Source organism: Vanellus vanellus (genome assembly GCF_965231255.1).
Source record: "Vanellus vanellus genome assembly, chromosome: 9".
Taxonomy (NCBI): domain Eukaryota; kingdom Metazoa; phylum Chordata; class Aves; order Charadriiformes; family Charadriidae; genus Vanellus; species Vanellus vanellus.
This window is the reverse complement of record NC_138914.1, coordinates 17,766,399-17,782,543: the sequence shown is the minus strand read 5'-3', so window position 1 is coordinate 17,782,543 and position 16,145 is coordinate 17,766,399. Positions and strand designations below refer to the sequence as shown.

The following is a 16,145-nucleotide window of genomic DNA, read 5'->3' as shown; positions in this document are numbered from 1 at the left end:
CACCGGCCGCCGAGCCCCGCCGTGCGGCGGTCTCGACGGCTGCGGGGGATCGCCGGTCGCTGTCCCCCCTCCGCCGCAGGCACCGGGGCTCTGGGGACGCCGGGGCGGCCCGAGGCCACGGGGACGGGCGCGGCCGGGAGCGCCGGGGTGGAACCGCAGCCCTTACCTGGGCCCGGCGGGCTGTGCCGGGAGCCGGTGCCGGTGCCGGTGCAGCGGCTGCCTCGGAGCTGCGCGGCTGCCGCCGCCGCCTCCCGCCGCCGCCTCTGACACTCCGCCAGTCCCAACCGAGCGGAGCCGCTCCGCCCCCAGCCCGGCCCGGCCCGGCCCCGGCCCCCGCCCCGGTCCAGCCCCGGCCCAGCCCGGCCCGCCGGGTAGCGGCACCCCCGGGGCCGCCCCGCCTGCCCTCTGCCCGCTCCCGGCACCGCCGCGCCGCGCCGGGCACCGGCAAGGCGGGAGGATGGCAGGGCATGGGCAACGCCGGGGGGGACACGACCGGGTCCAGGTAGGACACAGCCAGGCCCGGGAAGGCAGGACACAGGCAGGGAAGGCAGGACACAGGCAGGACACCACCAGATCCAGGCAGGACACACGCAGGACACAGACAGAGCAGGCAGGACACGGCCAGATCCAGGTAGGACACAGCCAGAGAAGGCAGGACACAGGCAGGACATAGTCAGATCCAGGCAGGACACAGGCAGGGGAATGCCAGGGAAGGCAGGACACAGGCAGGACACGGCCAGATCCAGGCAGGACACAGGCAGGGGAATGCCAGGGAAGGCAGGACACAGGCAGGACACGGCCAGATCCAGGCAGGACACAGTCAGAGAAGGCAAGACACAGGCAGGGAAGGCAGGACACAGGCAAGGCACAGCCAGATGCAGGCAAGGGATGGCCAGGTCCAGGCTGGGCAGAGGCAGGACCAGATCCCCCGGCAGACCTGGCAGGGCACAGCTCAGCGCCTGCTCCCCCTGCCCCAGAGCCCCCACCTCAGTCCCAGCCCAGCTAGAAGGGTCCCAGCCCCGGCTCCAGCTCCACAGACGTTCCCCCCCCTTGCCCGGCACAGCCACCCACCCAGCCTGCCCACTGCTCCCCAAGCCCTTGGGGGTCACCCAGGGGGCCAGCATCACCTCACTGACCCCTGCACTCCACGCAGCCCCCAGCACTCACCGTCGGCCCAAGCACCAAGCTGGGGGAAGGCTTCAGACGATGCTCCCTGAGCTGTCTCCTCCAAAGGCAGAGGCAACAGCTGGATTTAGCGTTCCAGGTCTCCACCGCTTGCCCAAACCCATTCTGGAGCCATTCGGCTGCCCAGGATCCCACCATGCTGCATCCTCATCAGTCCAGTGCTGGCAGCCTGGCTGTCCCAGAGAGCTCCGTGACTCAGGGACAAGAACAGGACTGGGAATGACACAGGACCCGCAGGGGTGGGCAGGGGCCAGGGGTGTCTCTGGGGCACCACCCCAAAGTAACCACCTCACTGCCCCGTGCCTCAGTTTCCCTACTGCTGGCTGCTGTGCTTGCAGGCTGCAGGTTAGGGCACTGCAGCAAGAGTCAGACCCACTCTCTCTGCCCCCCCTTCCCCTCCATCAGTCCCGATGGGGGTTGGGGGGGATAACACAGGACCTCTGTGGCAAGGTCCCTCCTGAGGATCCATGGCACCGGGACCCCAGTGCCTGCCAACCCGTCTCCTTCCAAGACTGTTAGCACAGACAGAGCAGGGCACTGGGGAGAGGAGGGCACCTGGCTGGGGGACCTTGGCACTACTGGGAGGTGGGGGAAAGAACCAGGGAGGGCTAGAGGTGTACCATGCCATGCCGAAGGATGCTGGCACTGCAAAGGTCCCGCTTCCCCCCCAGCAAACAGGACCTGGTGTGAGCCTCACACGCGACCCAGCAGTGGCTGGATCCTGCTGGATGCTGCTTCAGCACTGCTGATGGCAGAGGGATGACAGCAAAGCCCCCCCTGGCCGCCTCTTCAGTGGGGTTAGGGGACAAGCAGTGTTAGGATCTGCTGCCTGGCTCCAACCCCCCTGCAGCCTCAGCCAGGCATAAATATTTCAGGGGGCTCGGCAGTTTTGTAATAACCGGCAACAAAGATAAACACCGGGAAGAGCAATATTTTTCCATGTGGGCTGGAGGAGTTTAATATTTTATCACTCAGAGCACAAAATATTTATGAACAATCTCATGTCAATCACTGGCTCAGGACTAATCGTGACCTTTCCAAGCCAGGGAGGACATGTCCCCACCATGGTGGGACAGCCAGGCCTCCCCTGCCCCTTGTCCCCCCACCCCAAGCCCTGGTTTTTGGCTGGTTTTGGAACAAGCCCTGGGCTGCTGGCGGCACCGCGGCAGGGCAGGGGCTGAGCTCTGCCAGCTGGATGAGGTGCTCTGGCCCCCGGCGTTGCCCTGGAGCACTGTGGCGGTGATGTCCAGGCTGCTCCCTTGTCCACATCAGGGGGACAGGGAACTGGGACCAGCATGGACAGCCGTCCCTGCCTGCACCCCACAGCGGCAGGACGAGGCAGAGGGGATGCCAGGGAGGCACTGCGCAGGCAGGCTAGTCCCCCCTGCCACAGCAGCCCAGGGACCTGGTTTGACTTTCAGCAGGTTCCCAAGAGGAGCAGAGATGCCATCTCCCTCCAGCCCAGCCCAGTCCAGCTCGGCATGGCAGCTGGGACCCTTCCCCACTCCCTCTGCAGCCTGCAGAAACCGCTGGGTTTCCCCGGCAGGGAGCAAGCCGAGCAGCGGGGACGCAGAGCCCTTGGGCAGCTCCCCAGCTCGGTGGGGAGTGTGATGGGCAGCCCACGGGCAGCCTCCAGCCGCAGCCCGCTCCCCGCCACGGGGCAGGACGGCGCGATCAGCCAAGAGGCAGTCAGCAACGCCACCGGCCACCAGTGAGGAAAAGCATCCACTTTATTACAGACCCCAAAAGCGCCCGTGGCAGTGTCAGAAGGATCAGGTTTACACAGGATGTTTCCATTTTTCAGCAAGGGGAAGAGAAGAGGGGAACAAACCCAACCGACCCTACTCACGGCTCTTTGGTGCTAGAAAAGACGTGGCGGTGCGGCGGAGAGAAGCTGTGGGTGAGAGGGGCACCAGCAGAGACAAGGAGACACAACTCTGCCATCCACCACCTCCCCCACCAAGACGCCTGTGAGGAATTTGCAACGCATCTAGAGACACACAAACAGCAAATGCATTTCGCTGCCCCCCCCAGCCTGCACCTACCCCACGCCGCCGAGTGCTGCAGGAGGCCCCCCCAGCCTCCTGGAGTCCCCGAAATGGTCAAACGCCCGTTCTGCAAAGAGGGAGAGCAGGTCCTGGGGGGAATCAGTGACCTCTTGGCTGGAGAGGAAGGAGGCGGGAAAGGCGACCTGTTCCCAGTAACTCAGACCCTGGTGGGAGGCGAGGCAGCCAGGTCTCCGCTTCACTCTTCTCCTCTCTCAGCAGCAATGGGCTCCTTGGTCCACTTGTCTGTGACCTCCTGGTTGCCTGCGTAGCCCACATCGGGCAGCAGGCCTGGGGCTCCCTCCCCGTCCACGGTGACCTCCAGGTCCAGCTCCTCGAAGGAGGAGCCGCTGGCTCCCGACTCACTGTAGCTGTGCTCGCTGCGGTTGTCCGCCTCCTCCCGGCCACGGCTGGGTGGGAAGGGCAGCAGGATGGAGGTGGCCACCGAGGTGTCTCTGCTGTCGGTCGTGGCCTCCATGCTGATGGAGCTCGTCTCACTCATGGTGTCGGCCCCTGGGATGGAGAGAGAAGGGGAGGGAGTGAATGCTGCGGGAAGGAGGTGATGGGGATGGTGTGCCACAGCCTTTGAAGCAATCAGAAACTTCAGAGACATGAGGCCACAGTGGAGACCAGCTCCTACCTCTTGTCACCTTCTGTATCTCTGAGAAGTGACCAGGCCAAGACAAGCAGGAGCGGGACTCAGGCAGCTCCCTGAAATCAGGGAACCCCCCAGACAGCACAAGCAACCCCCGGCTTCCCAGCCGTGCCCTGACCTCCTGGCCATGCCCTGGCCCCAACGCTGCCCTCCATGCACACACCGAGGACCTGGGAAGCCCTTCCTTAGGGAGAATGACCGGCTTGGGAGCTGGGGGACAACTCTGCCCTGGCACAGCACCAGGAACAAGGCGAGGAGCTGGATGCTGTGCTGCGAGGCTGATGGGGAGCTGCAGCATTGCTTGAGCACCCAAGGGGATGGCAGGCCCTCGGATGTGCCACTGTCAGGGGCAGGTGCACGTCCAACCTCCTGCTAGGGCATCTCAACGCTGCCTTCAGCATCCCCTACAACCCACTCCCACTCCCTGTGTGGTTCCCCTATAGCTGTCAGCTCTGGCAGCAGCGCAAAGGCAGGCAGGGCAGTGGCAGACCGGACTCGGGGTGCCAGAGGACGGGGGGAGCCTTCCCAGCTCACTCGGCACTTCTCCACCTCACCTGCCTGCCAGCCCACACCCCCTCTCACGGCCGAGCCCCCGGGAGCTGCCCCTGCCTGCCCGGGCGGACTCCTTGGCCCACCGCCCCCTCCCTGGATCCCTGCCTCGTTAGCTCAGTTGACAACACAATTAAGGAGTCGACAACGAGATGAGCGTGTCAGATTGAGACCAGCAGCTCGATGCTGTTGCCGGAGCAACCAGCCAGGAGACAAAACCCTCCTGTAAAACATTAATCATTGTTAATTATGACATCACAGATCCACATGGTCAACTATGACATCACAGATCCACATCGCTAATTACGACAGCGGCAGCAAACACTGGGTGGGCTCCTCCATCACAGCCCTCCCCACTCCACCTTCGTCCTGGCCTGCCTCGAACTGGCGGGAAGTGTGTGTCGGACTTGGCTGCTTCGCAGCACCTCCACTCCCCCCGGGGCTCCATCCCTGCTGGGCCTGATGCCCCTGGCGAGGATCATATCCTGCACCAGTAGGGAAACCAGGAGGAGTCCCGTCCAGCAGCAGCACTGGCAGAGGACCATGGCTTGCCACCAGCGGGGCCAGGAAGTGGCAAAGGGGATGGTGATGACCATGGAGGGGCTCACAGGTGGAAAAGGAGAGCCCTCTCCTCCACGGTGGCTCCTGCCATAGCTGCTCCATCCCCAGCCACCGGCACAGGGCTGCCCCAGGCTCCTGCGGGCATCTCCAGCCTCCCCCGGGCTCCTGCAGCTGGGGTGTGCAGGGCTGAGCTGCTCACCCTCCTCCTGCTGCGCAGCAGCCACCAATCTCCTGGAGGAGACCTGCCAGGGAGGGAACTTTCCTTCCAAACACCCTTAAATCCCTTTTTCTTGCTGTTTTTCTTCCCGGCCTGGGCAGCTGCCAGCAGAACTGCTTGTAAATGGCAGTCCTCTGCCTTCTTAGCGGCATCATCCCACGGTCCTGCCGGCTGAGCGAGGGCTGTTCAGAGAGGACGGAGCCGCGGTAGCAGGACGAGGAGCAGCCAGGAAAGACCCGCAGATGCAGCATACCCGCTGCTTCATCCCACCTGGATGGCATATCGGCTTCATCCTGCCTGGTGGGTACCCAGAGAGCCTCCACCCTCTTGCCTTGGCCATGGCGCGCAACCCCTTTGGCAGGTGGCTCAAGCCAAGCCCTCAGCTGCCCACCCAAGCAACGCCTGGTGACCCCCCCCATGAAAAGGAGAAAAGAGCTGTCGCCTGCTGACACGCACCGCCTTTGCTGCAGCATCAGGGAGCACCTCGACATGGAAACTACATTTACTCTAAGTTAAAAAGGATGTTCTGCAGGCTGCCGGCAAGGCACTCAACGAAGGGGACGGCAGTGACTGAGTGGGTGGCAGAAAGCCAGGAGGTGCGGTCCCACCTGGCAGGACCGCAGCAGGGCAGTGGGTCAGTGTGGAGCCTCCAGGAAGATGGAGAGCTGTGGGGGATGGAAGGGAGCACGCAGACCCTGAGCCTTGAAGCCAATTAAGGGTTTGCAAGGCCTCTAGCGGGGATCTAAAAAAAAAAAAATAATCCAATTTGGTCAAATTGGTGGCCTGAGGTGACATGGACATGTTCCCACCATGGCTTCATGACAGCTCACGTCATTCATGTTCATCTCACGTCCCTCTGAAACCCAGGACAAGAGTGACCCCGACCCCCCAAGCCATGCCCTGCCTGCACAGCACCCTTCCTGCATCGCCCCAGGGGCTGTTTCGGGTAGGAAGCCATCATGTAACCCCATGCCACAAACCAAAGGAGCTCTTGAGGAGAGGAGCAGCAGCTCAGGAAGGGAAAGACGGGGATGAAGCCTACCCAAACGCTGCTCTGAGCTGCCACCACGGGAAAGCACCGCTGTCCTCACCCCCAGTAGCCACCTCCCTCTCCCTTGCTCCAAAGGCGACAATAAATCGAGTCCTGTTTCCTTTCAGCCAGGCACTTTTTCACCGCTCTGTCACTTCTGATCATGTTTGAGCAGCCTCAGCTGGCAAATTTGCCCATTTCAGCAGCCTCATTCTCCTCTGCACAGGACAAGGCTGGCTCTGGCATGGCCACCCAGCTTGGCCAGGGACCCATGGTCACGGCGGATGGGGCTGAGAGATGGAGCCGCTACTGCTGGGGACAGCGTGGGGTCAGCTCTGGCAGAGGGACATGGTAGGAACCCCCTGCTGTCCCAGCACAGCCCAGAGAGACCAGGCAGGGAGTGTAGCAGGGCTCCAAGAGGGCAACCAAAGCCTCATTGGAAGGTGCCTTGTGGGCGAGCAGGGGCTCAGCTCTCATCTCATGGGCACGGAGGTTTCCGGCAGCCCTCGCACCCACTTCTCCATCCTGTCCCAGGCATCTTGCTTGGTCCCCCAGAGACCTTCTGCCCATCCCCTGCATCCCACTTCCCAAGGCCGGTCCCTGCACCGGGAGCCAGCCCAGCACCTGGATCCAGCATGGCTTTTCCCTCTGATGTGCAGCAAGGTGCCAGCTGTGCCATGGAAACCCCCCTCTGCTCCGCTCTGCTCCCCCAAGGACAGCATAGCCATCCTGCTGCACCTTCACTCAGCAGGAACATGGAAACCGGGAAGTTTTAATTTGGGAAAAAGGGGCACAGGCCAGGGTGAAGCCCTACCGGGGTGTTGAGAAACCCCTCAAAGGCCAGGACCACCTAAGAAGAAAGGAAACCAAGCAGCCAACACCAAGATACCAGCCAGGGATAGGTGCAAAGGGAACCACTCACCCCACGCTGCTAACGAGCCTGGCAGGGAGCCCCCTGTCAGCTCAGCCCTGTACCACCCCAGGATGTACTGGCATCCCCAAACCCCCCTGGGAAGGAGGACCATCTCCCCTCCTGTATCGCCCCAGCGGGACACTGATGCCTGAGCATTGCTCCCCTCTTGGTGCAACTGGTCCCTCTCCTTCCCCCTGTTCGATCAAATATTCATCGCCTCTGCCACTAAATAATGGATGAACGCACTGCCAGGAGGGGCACAGTTCCTCTGCGCTTGCCGAAGCTCACACAAAGCCACCAGGAGCGGGTCTGGGACAGGCAGACCAGCATGAAGGCACGTCAGGAGCTGCCTGCTGAGACCCTTCTCAGGAGGTACAGGCGGGCAGAACAGGCAGGGCTCTTTGGAGGATGGAAGCAAGCGGGGACGAGGCAGAGCACATCAGGGAAGGTGCCCCCTCCTGTGGCACTGAGGCTCAGCGGGTGATGCCATCAGTTGCACCCAGACGCGGCTGGACAGACTCAGCTCCGGGAAAATGAGCACCTGAGACCCTGGGCAGAGCCACGTGCTTAGAAACCATCTGCGTTCATGCCAGCAAGCCCGTGTCGCGCGAGGCTGCTTTTGTTTGCTTTCACCTTCCACACGCCGCAGCGGGGTCACGCTGGAGATCACGCTGCTGCGAGCGAGCCGGGAGCAAGGGCCCGCTGAGCGCTGCACTGATGCCAAAGCCCCAGAAAATAATTAAGTACAAAACAACTAATCATGATTGACACCGGCCCCCCGGAGACCCGTCAGCCGCCTTCCAAAAATGCTTCCCGTCTTTCCGATGACCCTGATGATGGTGAAGAAGGGATGGAATTGGTGCGGAGGCAGCTGCAGCCCCCGGCCCCTTCCTTGCGTGCCGAGTGTGTGTGTCCTCGGCAGAGCTGGCAGCCCCCTGCCCTCCTCACAGAGCGGTGGCAGAAAGCAGAGACCCCGGACCACCTCCTGCAGCCTTTATGGCCATTGGCTCCATGCGGAGCCACAGGTACCTAGCACCTCGCAAGGAGAGCTCAGGAGCAAGGAGGACAGCAGATGACAGCCTAAATGGAGAGATGCGCTCCAAGGTCAGGAGGCTCGGGAAAACAAATCCAAGCTGTTCTTGCAAATCCAAGTCACTCGGTTCCACCTGGCACCGGCCACACCGACACAAAAGGAGAAAGGGCAGCGCTTTACGCTGGAAACTCCTGAAGTCTTTAATTCAAGGAAAGCATAATACTGCTGCTGGCGGGGAGTTTTGTGAGCCGTGACTGAAAGGTGCTGCATCCACACAGAGCATTACTTAATACAATGCTCGCTCTGAAATTGCATGCTCATTGCTGTTATTTCAGCATTTTGGGAGGGGGGAGGGGAAGAGCGGGCTTCATCTGCCGCCACATCAGGAGTAAGAGCTCAAAGCTGCTGCACATAGAGCATCCTCAGCTGCCTCGGGAGAGATAAAGGAGCTCAGCACCTCCCCAGCCCCCTCACTTGCCCTGCGAGGCAGCAGGGTGTCAGAGCCCCACATGTGGATTTGTGTAGCTCACGCATGGCCAGAGCAGCTGAGTGCCACCGGCATTGACCACCACCCTCTCCCATCTTCCCAGGAGCATCCCAGCACTGCCTGAGCCTCCGTTGGGGCAGGACCACTTGAAACACTGGCAGAACTGAGGTGGATCGAGAAATAACCAAAATCCACACAATCAGGGTTGAGGGGGGGGGGCGCACTGAAGAAGACGCTGCACCCACCCTCCAGCCGGCAGAGGAAACCTCAAAAGCTGTCTGACACTCCAGGATCTGCAGGGTCATGAAGATCTTATGGCCCACAAGGCTGTTGAGGGCATCTCCCTTGAGTGGTTCCCCAAGGAAGAAGGGAGTAAAAAAGGATGGGAAAAGAGACGGTGGCTTTCTCTTCCTCCAACTCAGAGGTGGCTGCACAGATCCCAGCACAGAAAATACTTGGGAAGGGAGGACCAGTCTCAATCCATAAGGCATCATCTTCAAGGTGCTGTCTTCAAGGCATCTCCAGTGAGCGGCTGGGCAGCGGAGATCTGCCGGCCGCCTCCTCCAGCAGGATGTCCTCTCACAGCGGGGCTCAGAAAACCCACGCAGGACTTTGGCAGTGAGATGAGGAGCCCAAGGAGGCCAGCTGCTGCCTCCCACCTCACCTCCCAACTTTGGCCCTGGGGCTGAACCAGGGGCAGCCCAACAGCCGCTCAATTGCTGCAGCTGGGGCAGCACCACCAGCCACAAACCAAGTCCCCAGCACCAGCAGGCTAGCAGTGGTGGGACAAGGATGCTTGCTGGGCACCACCTCTCTTTGCACAAGCCGTGGACCTCCCCACAGGGTGCCACCCGCCCCAGGTGACAGCAGTTGTGCCGTCCCAGGGCACCGTGACACTACAGAGATGCAGATCATGGGGACCTCCAAGATCCTCAGGTAGGAGCAGCTCAAGCAGCCTGAAAGGCTTGCCAGGTCCTCGCCCCTCTCCGACCCTTGCTGGAGCAAGGATGTGCTGCCCCACCAGACCTGGTTCTGCTCCCATGCCCAGCAGCAACAGCGATCACACTGCCAACAACATCCAAGCTCAACTCTTTAGTCTCAGAGGCAAGGCCAACCCCTCACAGCTATTATTATTTTAAGCTGGTTTTGTGCAGACTCAGCAGATGACACCACATCAGATTGCACCTTCAAAAGCTCGTCTGTGTGACTGGAAGGGGAGGGGTGGCAGAGGAGCTGCCAAGAGCTGTTGCCAGAGAGCCTGGCCCAGGGTAGAGGTGTCCCACAAGAGAAAGCCCAACATTGTTTGCCATCTGAAATTGGAAAAGCCTTCCGAGCCCTTCTTCCAGCAGGGCAGGGGACACCCCCACCGTGGGAGCACCAGCAGCAGCGCCCCAGGGGAAGCACCAAGACAGCCAGGGTGCAGGGCAGCAGCTGCACCGAGCATCCCCTGGCTGTGCTGCGGGACCGTGCACCTCCTGAGCGGTGCAGAACGGAGCACACACAGCTGCTGAGGCCACCAACCTGAAGGAGCTTTTGCTCACATGTGTCCTGCCATCACTTCTCCAAAACCAAGGGGCAACCTTGGGAAGGTGCTGGAGTGAGCGGGCCGCCTTTGGCCAACCTGGGCCAGTGCCCAAAGCAGCCACCCCGACACAAGGCAGACAAAAAGGCGAAGACCTGAGTGAGCACCACGAAAACACGGGACCTCAAAGCGCTGGAAAACCGCTCCATTTAGACTCTTCATCACAGCGCTAAATGGACAGAGCTCCCAGAAAGCAATTCCCATGCTTGCTTTTACGCCGCATGCGATTAAGAATTAAAGCAACCCAAACCTGAAGATGTGTTAAAACAAATGACCAAACTCCCCGGGAGGGAAGGAGAGCCGTCATGGTTTTTTCATGCCCATTACACAAGCGCAGGCGACCCGCAGGGCAGGAGGAGGCAGCTGCCCCTGCCAGCGGCCGGCTCGGCAATGCCATCCAGCACCTGGGAACGTTCAGCTAGACGGCTCCCGCATCTCGCAGACATGTGAGCACGTGGGCCGACGACGGCAACTAGCATTTCGGGTTACTATAGCACTGCTGTTCTGCGCCTACAGCCATTGTGGTCCCTTCCTGTATGAATACATCCAGGCTCCAACAGATCTCGCCGAGCAGATGCTATCGGGTAACTCCACCACCAGCTACAGCAACCTGGTATTTAAGCTCTTCGCAATCCCAATATGTAACAGATGAAGATGAGATCAAGGAAGATGTATATGACAAGGAGAAAAACAAGCCCAGCTGCAACCAAAAGCTGCGAGATCCAGCTCTGCTCTGACAACAGTGGGCTGGCAGCTCGGTGGCAGCTTGGCCCTCTCCCCGATGCCACAGGGGTGCCCAGGTGCTCCCCGAGGCGCGGTGTGACATCTTGGGGACAAGATCCCATCTCAGCCTGGGGTGAGGGGAAGAGGTGTGCTGAGACCCAGTGGCTGGGAGCCAGGTGGGCACAGGGTAGCCCCTCTCTGCCTGCTCAGGTGGCAGCACCAGGGACACCAGGACCCCTGACTCTGGGAAGGCTGATGCCAATCGAAGACAGAGCCCATGCGTAAGCCATGGATACCTGTGATGTCTGTCTGGGCATCTTCAGCCTCAGCTGCAGCAGCCCTGCTCTTCCTCTCCAGTTCTTTCATTTCAGGCACGTAGAAGTCCCCTTGGCGAGCAAGGGGACACACGAAGTAGATGCGGTCCTCCTTGTAGATCTCGATCCGGGGGTGGGCACACAGCTTCCTCTCCTGAAAGACAGCAGATGACCACAGGTCAGGGATGTGCCCTCACCCCCCACACCAGCAGCCCCCACCATGTGGACCTGCCGGTCTGGCAGCATCACAGACTGACCCGCTTCACCCACAGACATGGGGATCCAGTGAGGAGCAGTGGGTCCCATCCCAAAACCATAGTGCTGCTTTCCCCATCCCAACAGCCCCCCAAGTGCCAGATCTGGCAGGTTCAGCCCCAGGGCTGAGCAGCCGGCCGGGGTCAAGGGGGAGATGCTGAAGCCCCTGGGAGACTCAGCTCCCCCAGATCAGCCTTGTGTTCGGTGTGCTCATTTTGGGCTGGAGCTAGGGGTTTCGGGGAACCCAGCAGCTGCTTCGCATGGACCTGCCAAGTCTCTGGTTCCTCCTGGCAGCACGGCCCCGCAAGCAGGCGTAGCACTTCTCCGCTAATTAATATAATCCAGAGCCGACAGCTTAAGCAGCTCTTTTCAGAATGGCGAGGGCAGGGAGAGTGGGAGATGAATCCCTGGCATTTCAGACAACTCCCCCTCCTCCTCTTCCTCACCCCACCTCCCCCCAGCAGCACGCTTCAAGACCTCAGCCCCCCAAAGCCCACCAGGGACCTGTGATGGGGGGCATATTCCCCCCCAGGCCATGCCCTGACCCACGCCAAACCGGGGCTGCAGGGACTCTCGGGGCACTGGGGCCAGGCCGAGGAGCAGCTGGACCCCTCTTGCCACCCCCTCCTTGCCCGCCCGCCCGCCAGCTGCTCGCTGGCAGAGGCGGCGGCTGATTAAAAACCGGGTGAGAAGGGAGAGTGTCTCTTCAGCAGGTTTTCTTTCTCTTTCTTTCTCCTTTTCAAATCACTGACAGTTTTTATTTAACCCTGCAACCACCCCAATTACCCTCCTCCTCTCCCTGCCCTGACTAACCTCCTCTTCCTCCCTGCCTCAGCTATCCTCATCCTCCTCCTTGCCACGTTCTGCCCGGCGCGGCTTGCCCAGACATCCTCCGGCAGCATCCCTACCCATCCAGGGCTCTCCAAAGCCAGGGCTGGCCCCTCTTCAAGGACGAGCTCTATGGACACATCAATCATGACCTTACAGAAGCCCGTTCATTCCTGACCCCCTTCACCCCTGGGGATGGACCAAGTGGATTTCGAATCATTTATTTCCCAGCCAAACACCGGCACCAGGCAGAACCCACAACAGACAGGAGCCAATGCCAACCCTCCCCCTAGCGCTGGCAGCAAGGCCACCCGGAGAGCCCCCTCCATGCTGGCACGATGCTGTGTAAGCAAGACAGGGAGAAAATCCCAGGTGACACATGTTGGGTCTATTTTCCTAGGAAAGCCTGCAGAAGCTGGGTCTGCAGGGCCCCAGTTTACCCAGTGGCACCACAGCAGCAGAAACACAAAACTCAACAGAAGCTTCACCCGTCCCATTCCGACACCTTCGAGGCTGAATTTCGGCAGAGTCCCTCCTCCAATGCAGAGGAGCCACATTTGCGAGCCCCGTGCCGCAGGGACGCGCAGGGACGCAGGCGGGCTTCCAAGGCGCACGGAGCCCGGAGTTCCCACTCGCAGGCAGGTGAAACACTAACACACGCAGATCAAAACTGTATTAAATAAAAACAAGCCGGGCTGTTTTTAGCAGCAGAGCAGAGGCGGCTCATATCACTCCTGCTTTTTCAGCGACAACGCAGACGAGAACCCTCCCCACCGCTCTGCCCCTTGCTCTACCAACCACCAGCCCATCAGCCAATCTTCAGCTTGGTTCGTTATTTTAGGTTACTGCAACACATACCAGAGATGGGTATCTCCAAGATTCGCAGGTTTTTTGGATGCATCCAGCTGGCTCTCCAACACTTAATGCAGACTGGGACAACTCAAAGGATCTTAGAGCAAAGAGACCTTCAATAAACTCATACGAAGTCTCTAACCAGTCTAAAACCTCAGGGCTCCAGTCCGGCCTCCAAGACATCCCAAGCTGACTTCCCAAAGCCCACCCTGGGATTCCTAAAGAGCTGATCTGGCCTGTACCCTCTCCCTACAATTTATCTAGGCTGCTACAACTCCCCCTCCATTTACATAGCCATAGTAGTGACTCCCACAAAGCACAAACAACAGCCCCTCCACACACACAAAATGTGGGAATCATGGCTCTTTAAGGAATAAAAATGCACACCTGTATGAAGAGCAGGGTCCTGCACTGGGTCTTGAGCCAAATGCTGCTTCACACTCAAGGATTACCCTGTTAGAGAAATGAGGATGCTCCACCCTGCCAGGGCAGGAAGCAGCTTTGTCTCCCTGAAGCCAGGAGAGCCCAGATGCCCTGCAGGCAAAGCCCACGGCGGAGGATCAGGTTGGTGGGCCAATGCTGAAGTGGCTGGACACTCACTGTCAACACCAACACCTGCCTTGTTACGGACAGCTACAAGGATGCTTAATACTTGCCACCTTCCCAATCCATTCAGGGTTTTCCCCAAAAGGAAATGGAGGGAAAGCAGAGCCTGGTGGTCCTAATTTATGCCTGTACAAATCAAGCTGGGAGCCAGGCTAGCGAGCTGGCCTCTGCTTCTGCACTTCTTCCTGGAGCAACCCAGCTCCTGGCGGGGCCACTACAGAGATGAGCACGGGCAGCCAGGCTCAGGGGAGGACAACGTCCCCAAAAAGGAGCAGGGAGGTGGCAGCTGGGAACACTGTCCCGTCCAGGCTCGGACCAAAGGGATGAGGCTGCATAAAAACTTGAAAGGGCAGAGGCGATGAGGTGGGGAGCCAGGACAATAGAAACGGATAAGGGGATCATCCAAAAAAAATGGATAAGGGCATCATCCAAAAGGGGATGCAAGGGAGATCACCCTCGTGATCACCCCAAAGGAGACCAGGAGGCAAGCGGTGGCCAGGCAAGCACAGGCAGAGGTGCGGCAAAGTGCAACCAAGAGGCGGGTGTCAGCATAGGACAGAGCAGGCTTAGGATTATGCCAGCAGAGAGGAAGGCTGCAAGGCTGCTGCAACGGAAAGAAACAACCCAGAGAGACTGGAGAGCAGAGTCCAAAGGCGAAGGCTTAAGTGGAGAGCGAATTAGCAAAGGCTCAATGACGTGGCAAAACAACAGAGATGCTCAACAGGCAATAATACACTCTGCAGCTGAGGAGGAAGCCCCTCGCTAACCGTGCAGCTAAGTCAACAGATGGAGCAGCAAGGTGGACGTGGAGTTCGCAAGGCAGAGCCCTCGAGTCAAATCAAATGCAGTCTCACACGGGCGGAGGAGCTCAGCGAGAGGTGAGCAGTGGGATGCCGATGGTGTCGGGGCCAGGCTTCTGGCTAGGACAGCAGGACCAGTAAGTAGGGCAGGCAAGGGGACTCGTCCCTTCGCAAGGTTGTGCTGTGCCACCTCCCTTCTCAGCCTCCGCCGGGAGCTCGCCCTTCCTATGGCCAGCAAAGAGGGAGGCGGCAGCGCAGCACACAAGGCTTATTTCTATGCAAGACCCTCCACCAGGCACCTGAAGCACGGGATTTATTGCACATAATCCATACAGTCCAGCTACAGCAAAGGCCAATGCATCCAGGGCCCACCAGGTCAGTTCCAACATGCACAGCAGCTCCAACATGCTCTGGCCACGCCAGACCCACTGCTTCCCATGCAGCCAACTCCTTCTTGGCCCATCCGAGGGCCATGGTCGGGTGCTGCTCGCCATCCTCTTAGGAACAAGGGTTTATGTAGGGGAAGACTTGCACTCCTCTTTCCCAGGTGAAATAACAACCCGCCCAATCTTTACCCCTGGGTTGTTTCCAAATCATCCACCACCCCCGACTCCCTGTAGGACTTTCTCCAGGTTGGCCTCATCCCTCTAGGAATGGAGCATCTCCCGGCCTCGTCCATCAGAAAGGACAACAAGGATTATGCACCGGACCAGCGCTTCAGGAGAACTTCCCCAACAGCAGGAGGTGGCACCTCCCTGGCAGCACAGATTTTCCTCTCCCAACTCGTTCGTTAAGGAATAGACCCCATCATCTGCCTGCAGAATGGTTTGGGCATGGCCTCCCAGCCAGAGGATGCCCCCACTTTCCCAGGTGGGCATGAGAGCAGTCCCAGGGCTACAAGACACATGACGAGGTGGCTGAGAAATGACCTTCATTAAAATCATTAAAATCCCAGCAGAATTGTGCCAAACTGGAAGGAGGTGGCAGGGTGCTCATGCCACGCCGTGCCCCTCAGTGCCTGCTGGGAAGCAGAAGGTGAGCTGGGGTAGTGCGGGGACTGGCTCTATCACTCCGTCAGGCTTGACTGCTCAGGAATTCAAATGCCACCAACTGGATCTGTTTCATCTCCCACTGCTGGAAGAATTCAGCTTGTTAGGAGAGGAACAAATGAGCCTTGTGGATGCTCTCAGGATCCTCGCCATGCCTGGGCATGCTGGCGCTCAGGCTCCAGCTGAACCCACTGTCTGCCCCAAAACACTTTTAGGGTCACCGGGAAGGTGGTGGGGAAGCAGCTGCTGTCCTCACTGTGCTTCTGGCCGAAAGTCCTCTGGCCCCACAGCCTCCCTGACTCGTCACCGAGACCTGCCGGCATGGGTCATGGGGTGATGGTTAAGCCATGCCAGCCCACTGCCTCGCCGCTTCAGGGCCGATGGCTGTGGGAACAGCAGGGGAGAGGCTTTTCATGCCACCACCAAGCTTTTTGCTGGAGTAGGGCTGGGGGCTGAGCTCT

At 59.8% G+C, this 16,145-nt stretch overlaps 1 protein-coding gene across 1 annotated transcript in view; it reads right to left on the bottom strand.

The window, feature by feature from the left end:
* Positions 1–2,897: 2,897 nt before the first annotated feature.
* Positions 2,898–16,145, bottom strand: part of TEX264 (testis expressed 264, ER-phagy receptor) — a 43,065-nt gene continuing 29,817 nt past the window's right edge. The window contains exons 5-6 of the mRNA XM_082487801.1: positions 11,277–11,448; positions 2,898–3,743 (exon numbers count right to left, since the gene is read on the bottom strand). Coding sequence (XP_082343927.1) covers positions 3,430–3,743; positions 11,277–11,448 — 486 coding nt within the window. The 3' untranslated portion in view covers positions 2,898–3,429. The remainder of the gene's footprint in view (positions 3,744–11,276; positions 11,449–16,145) is intronic.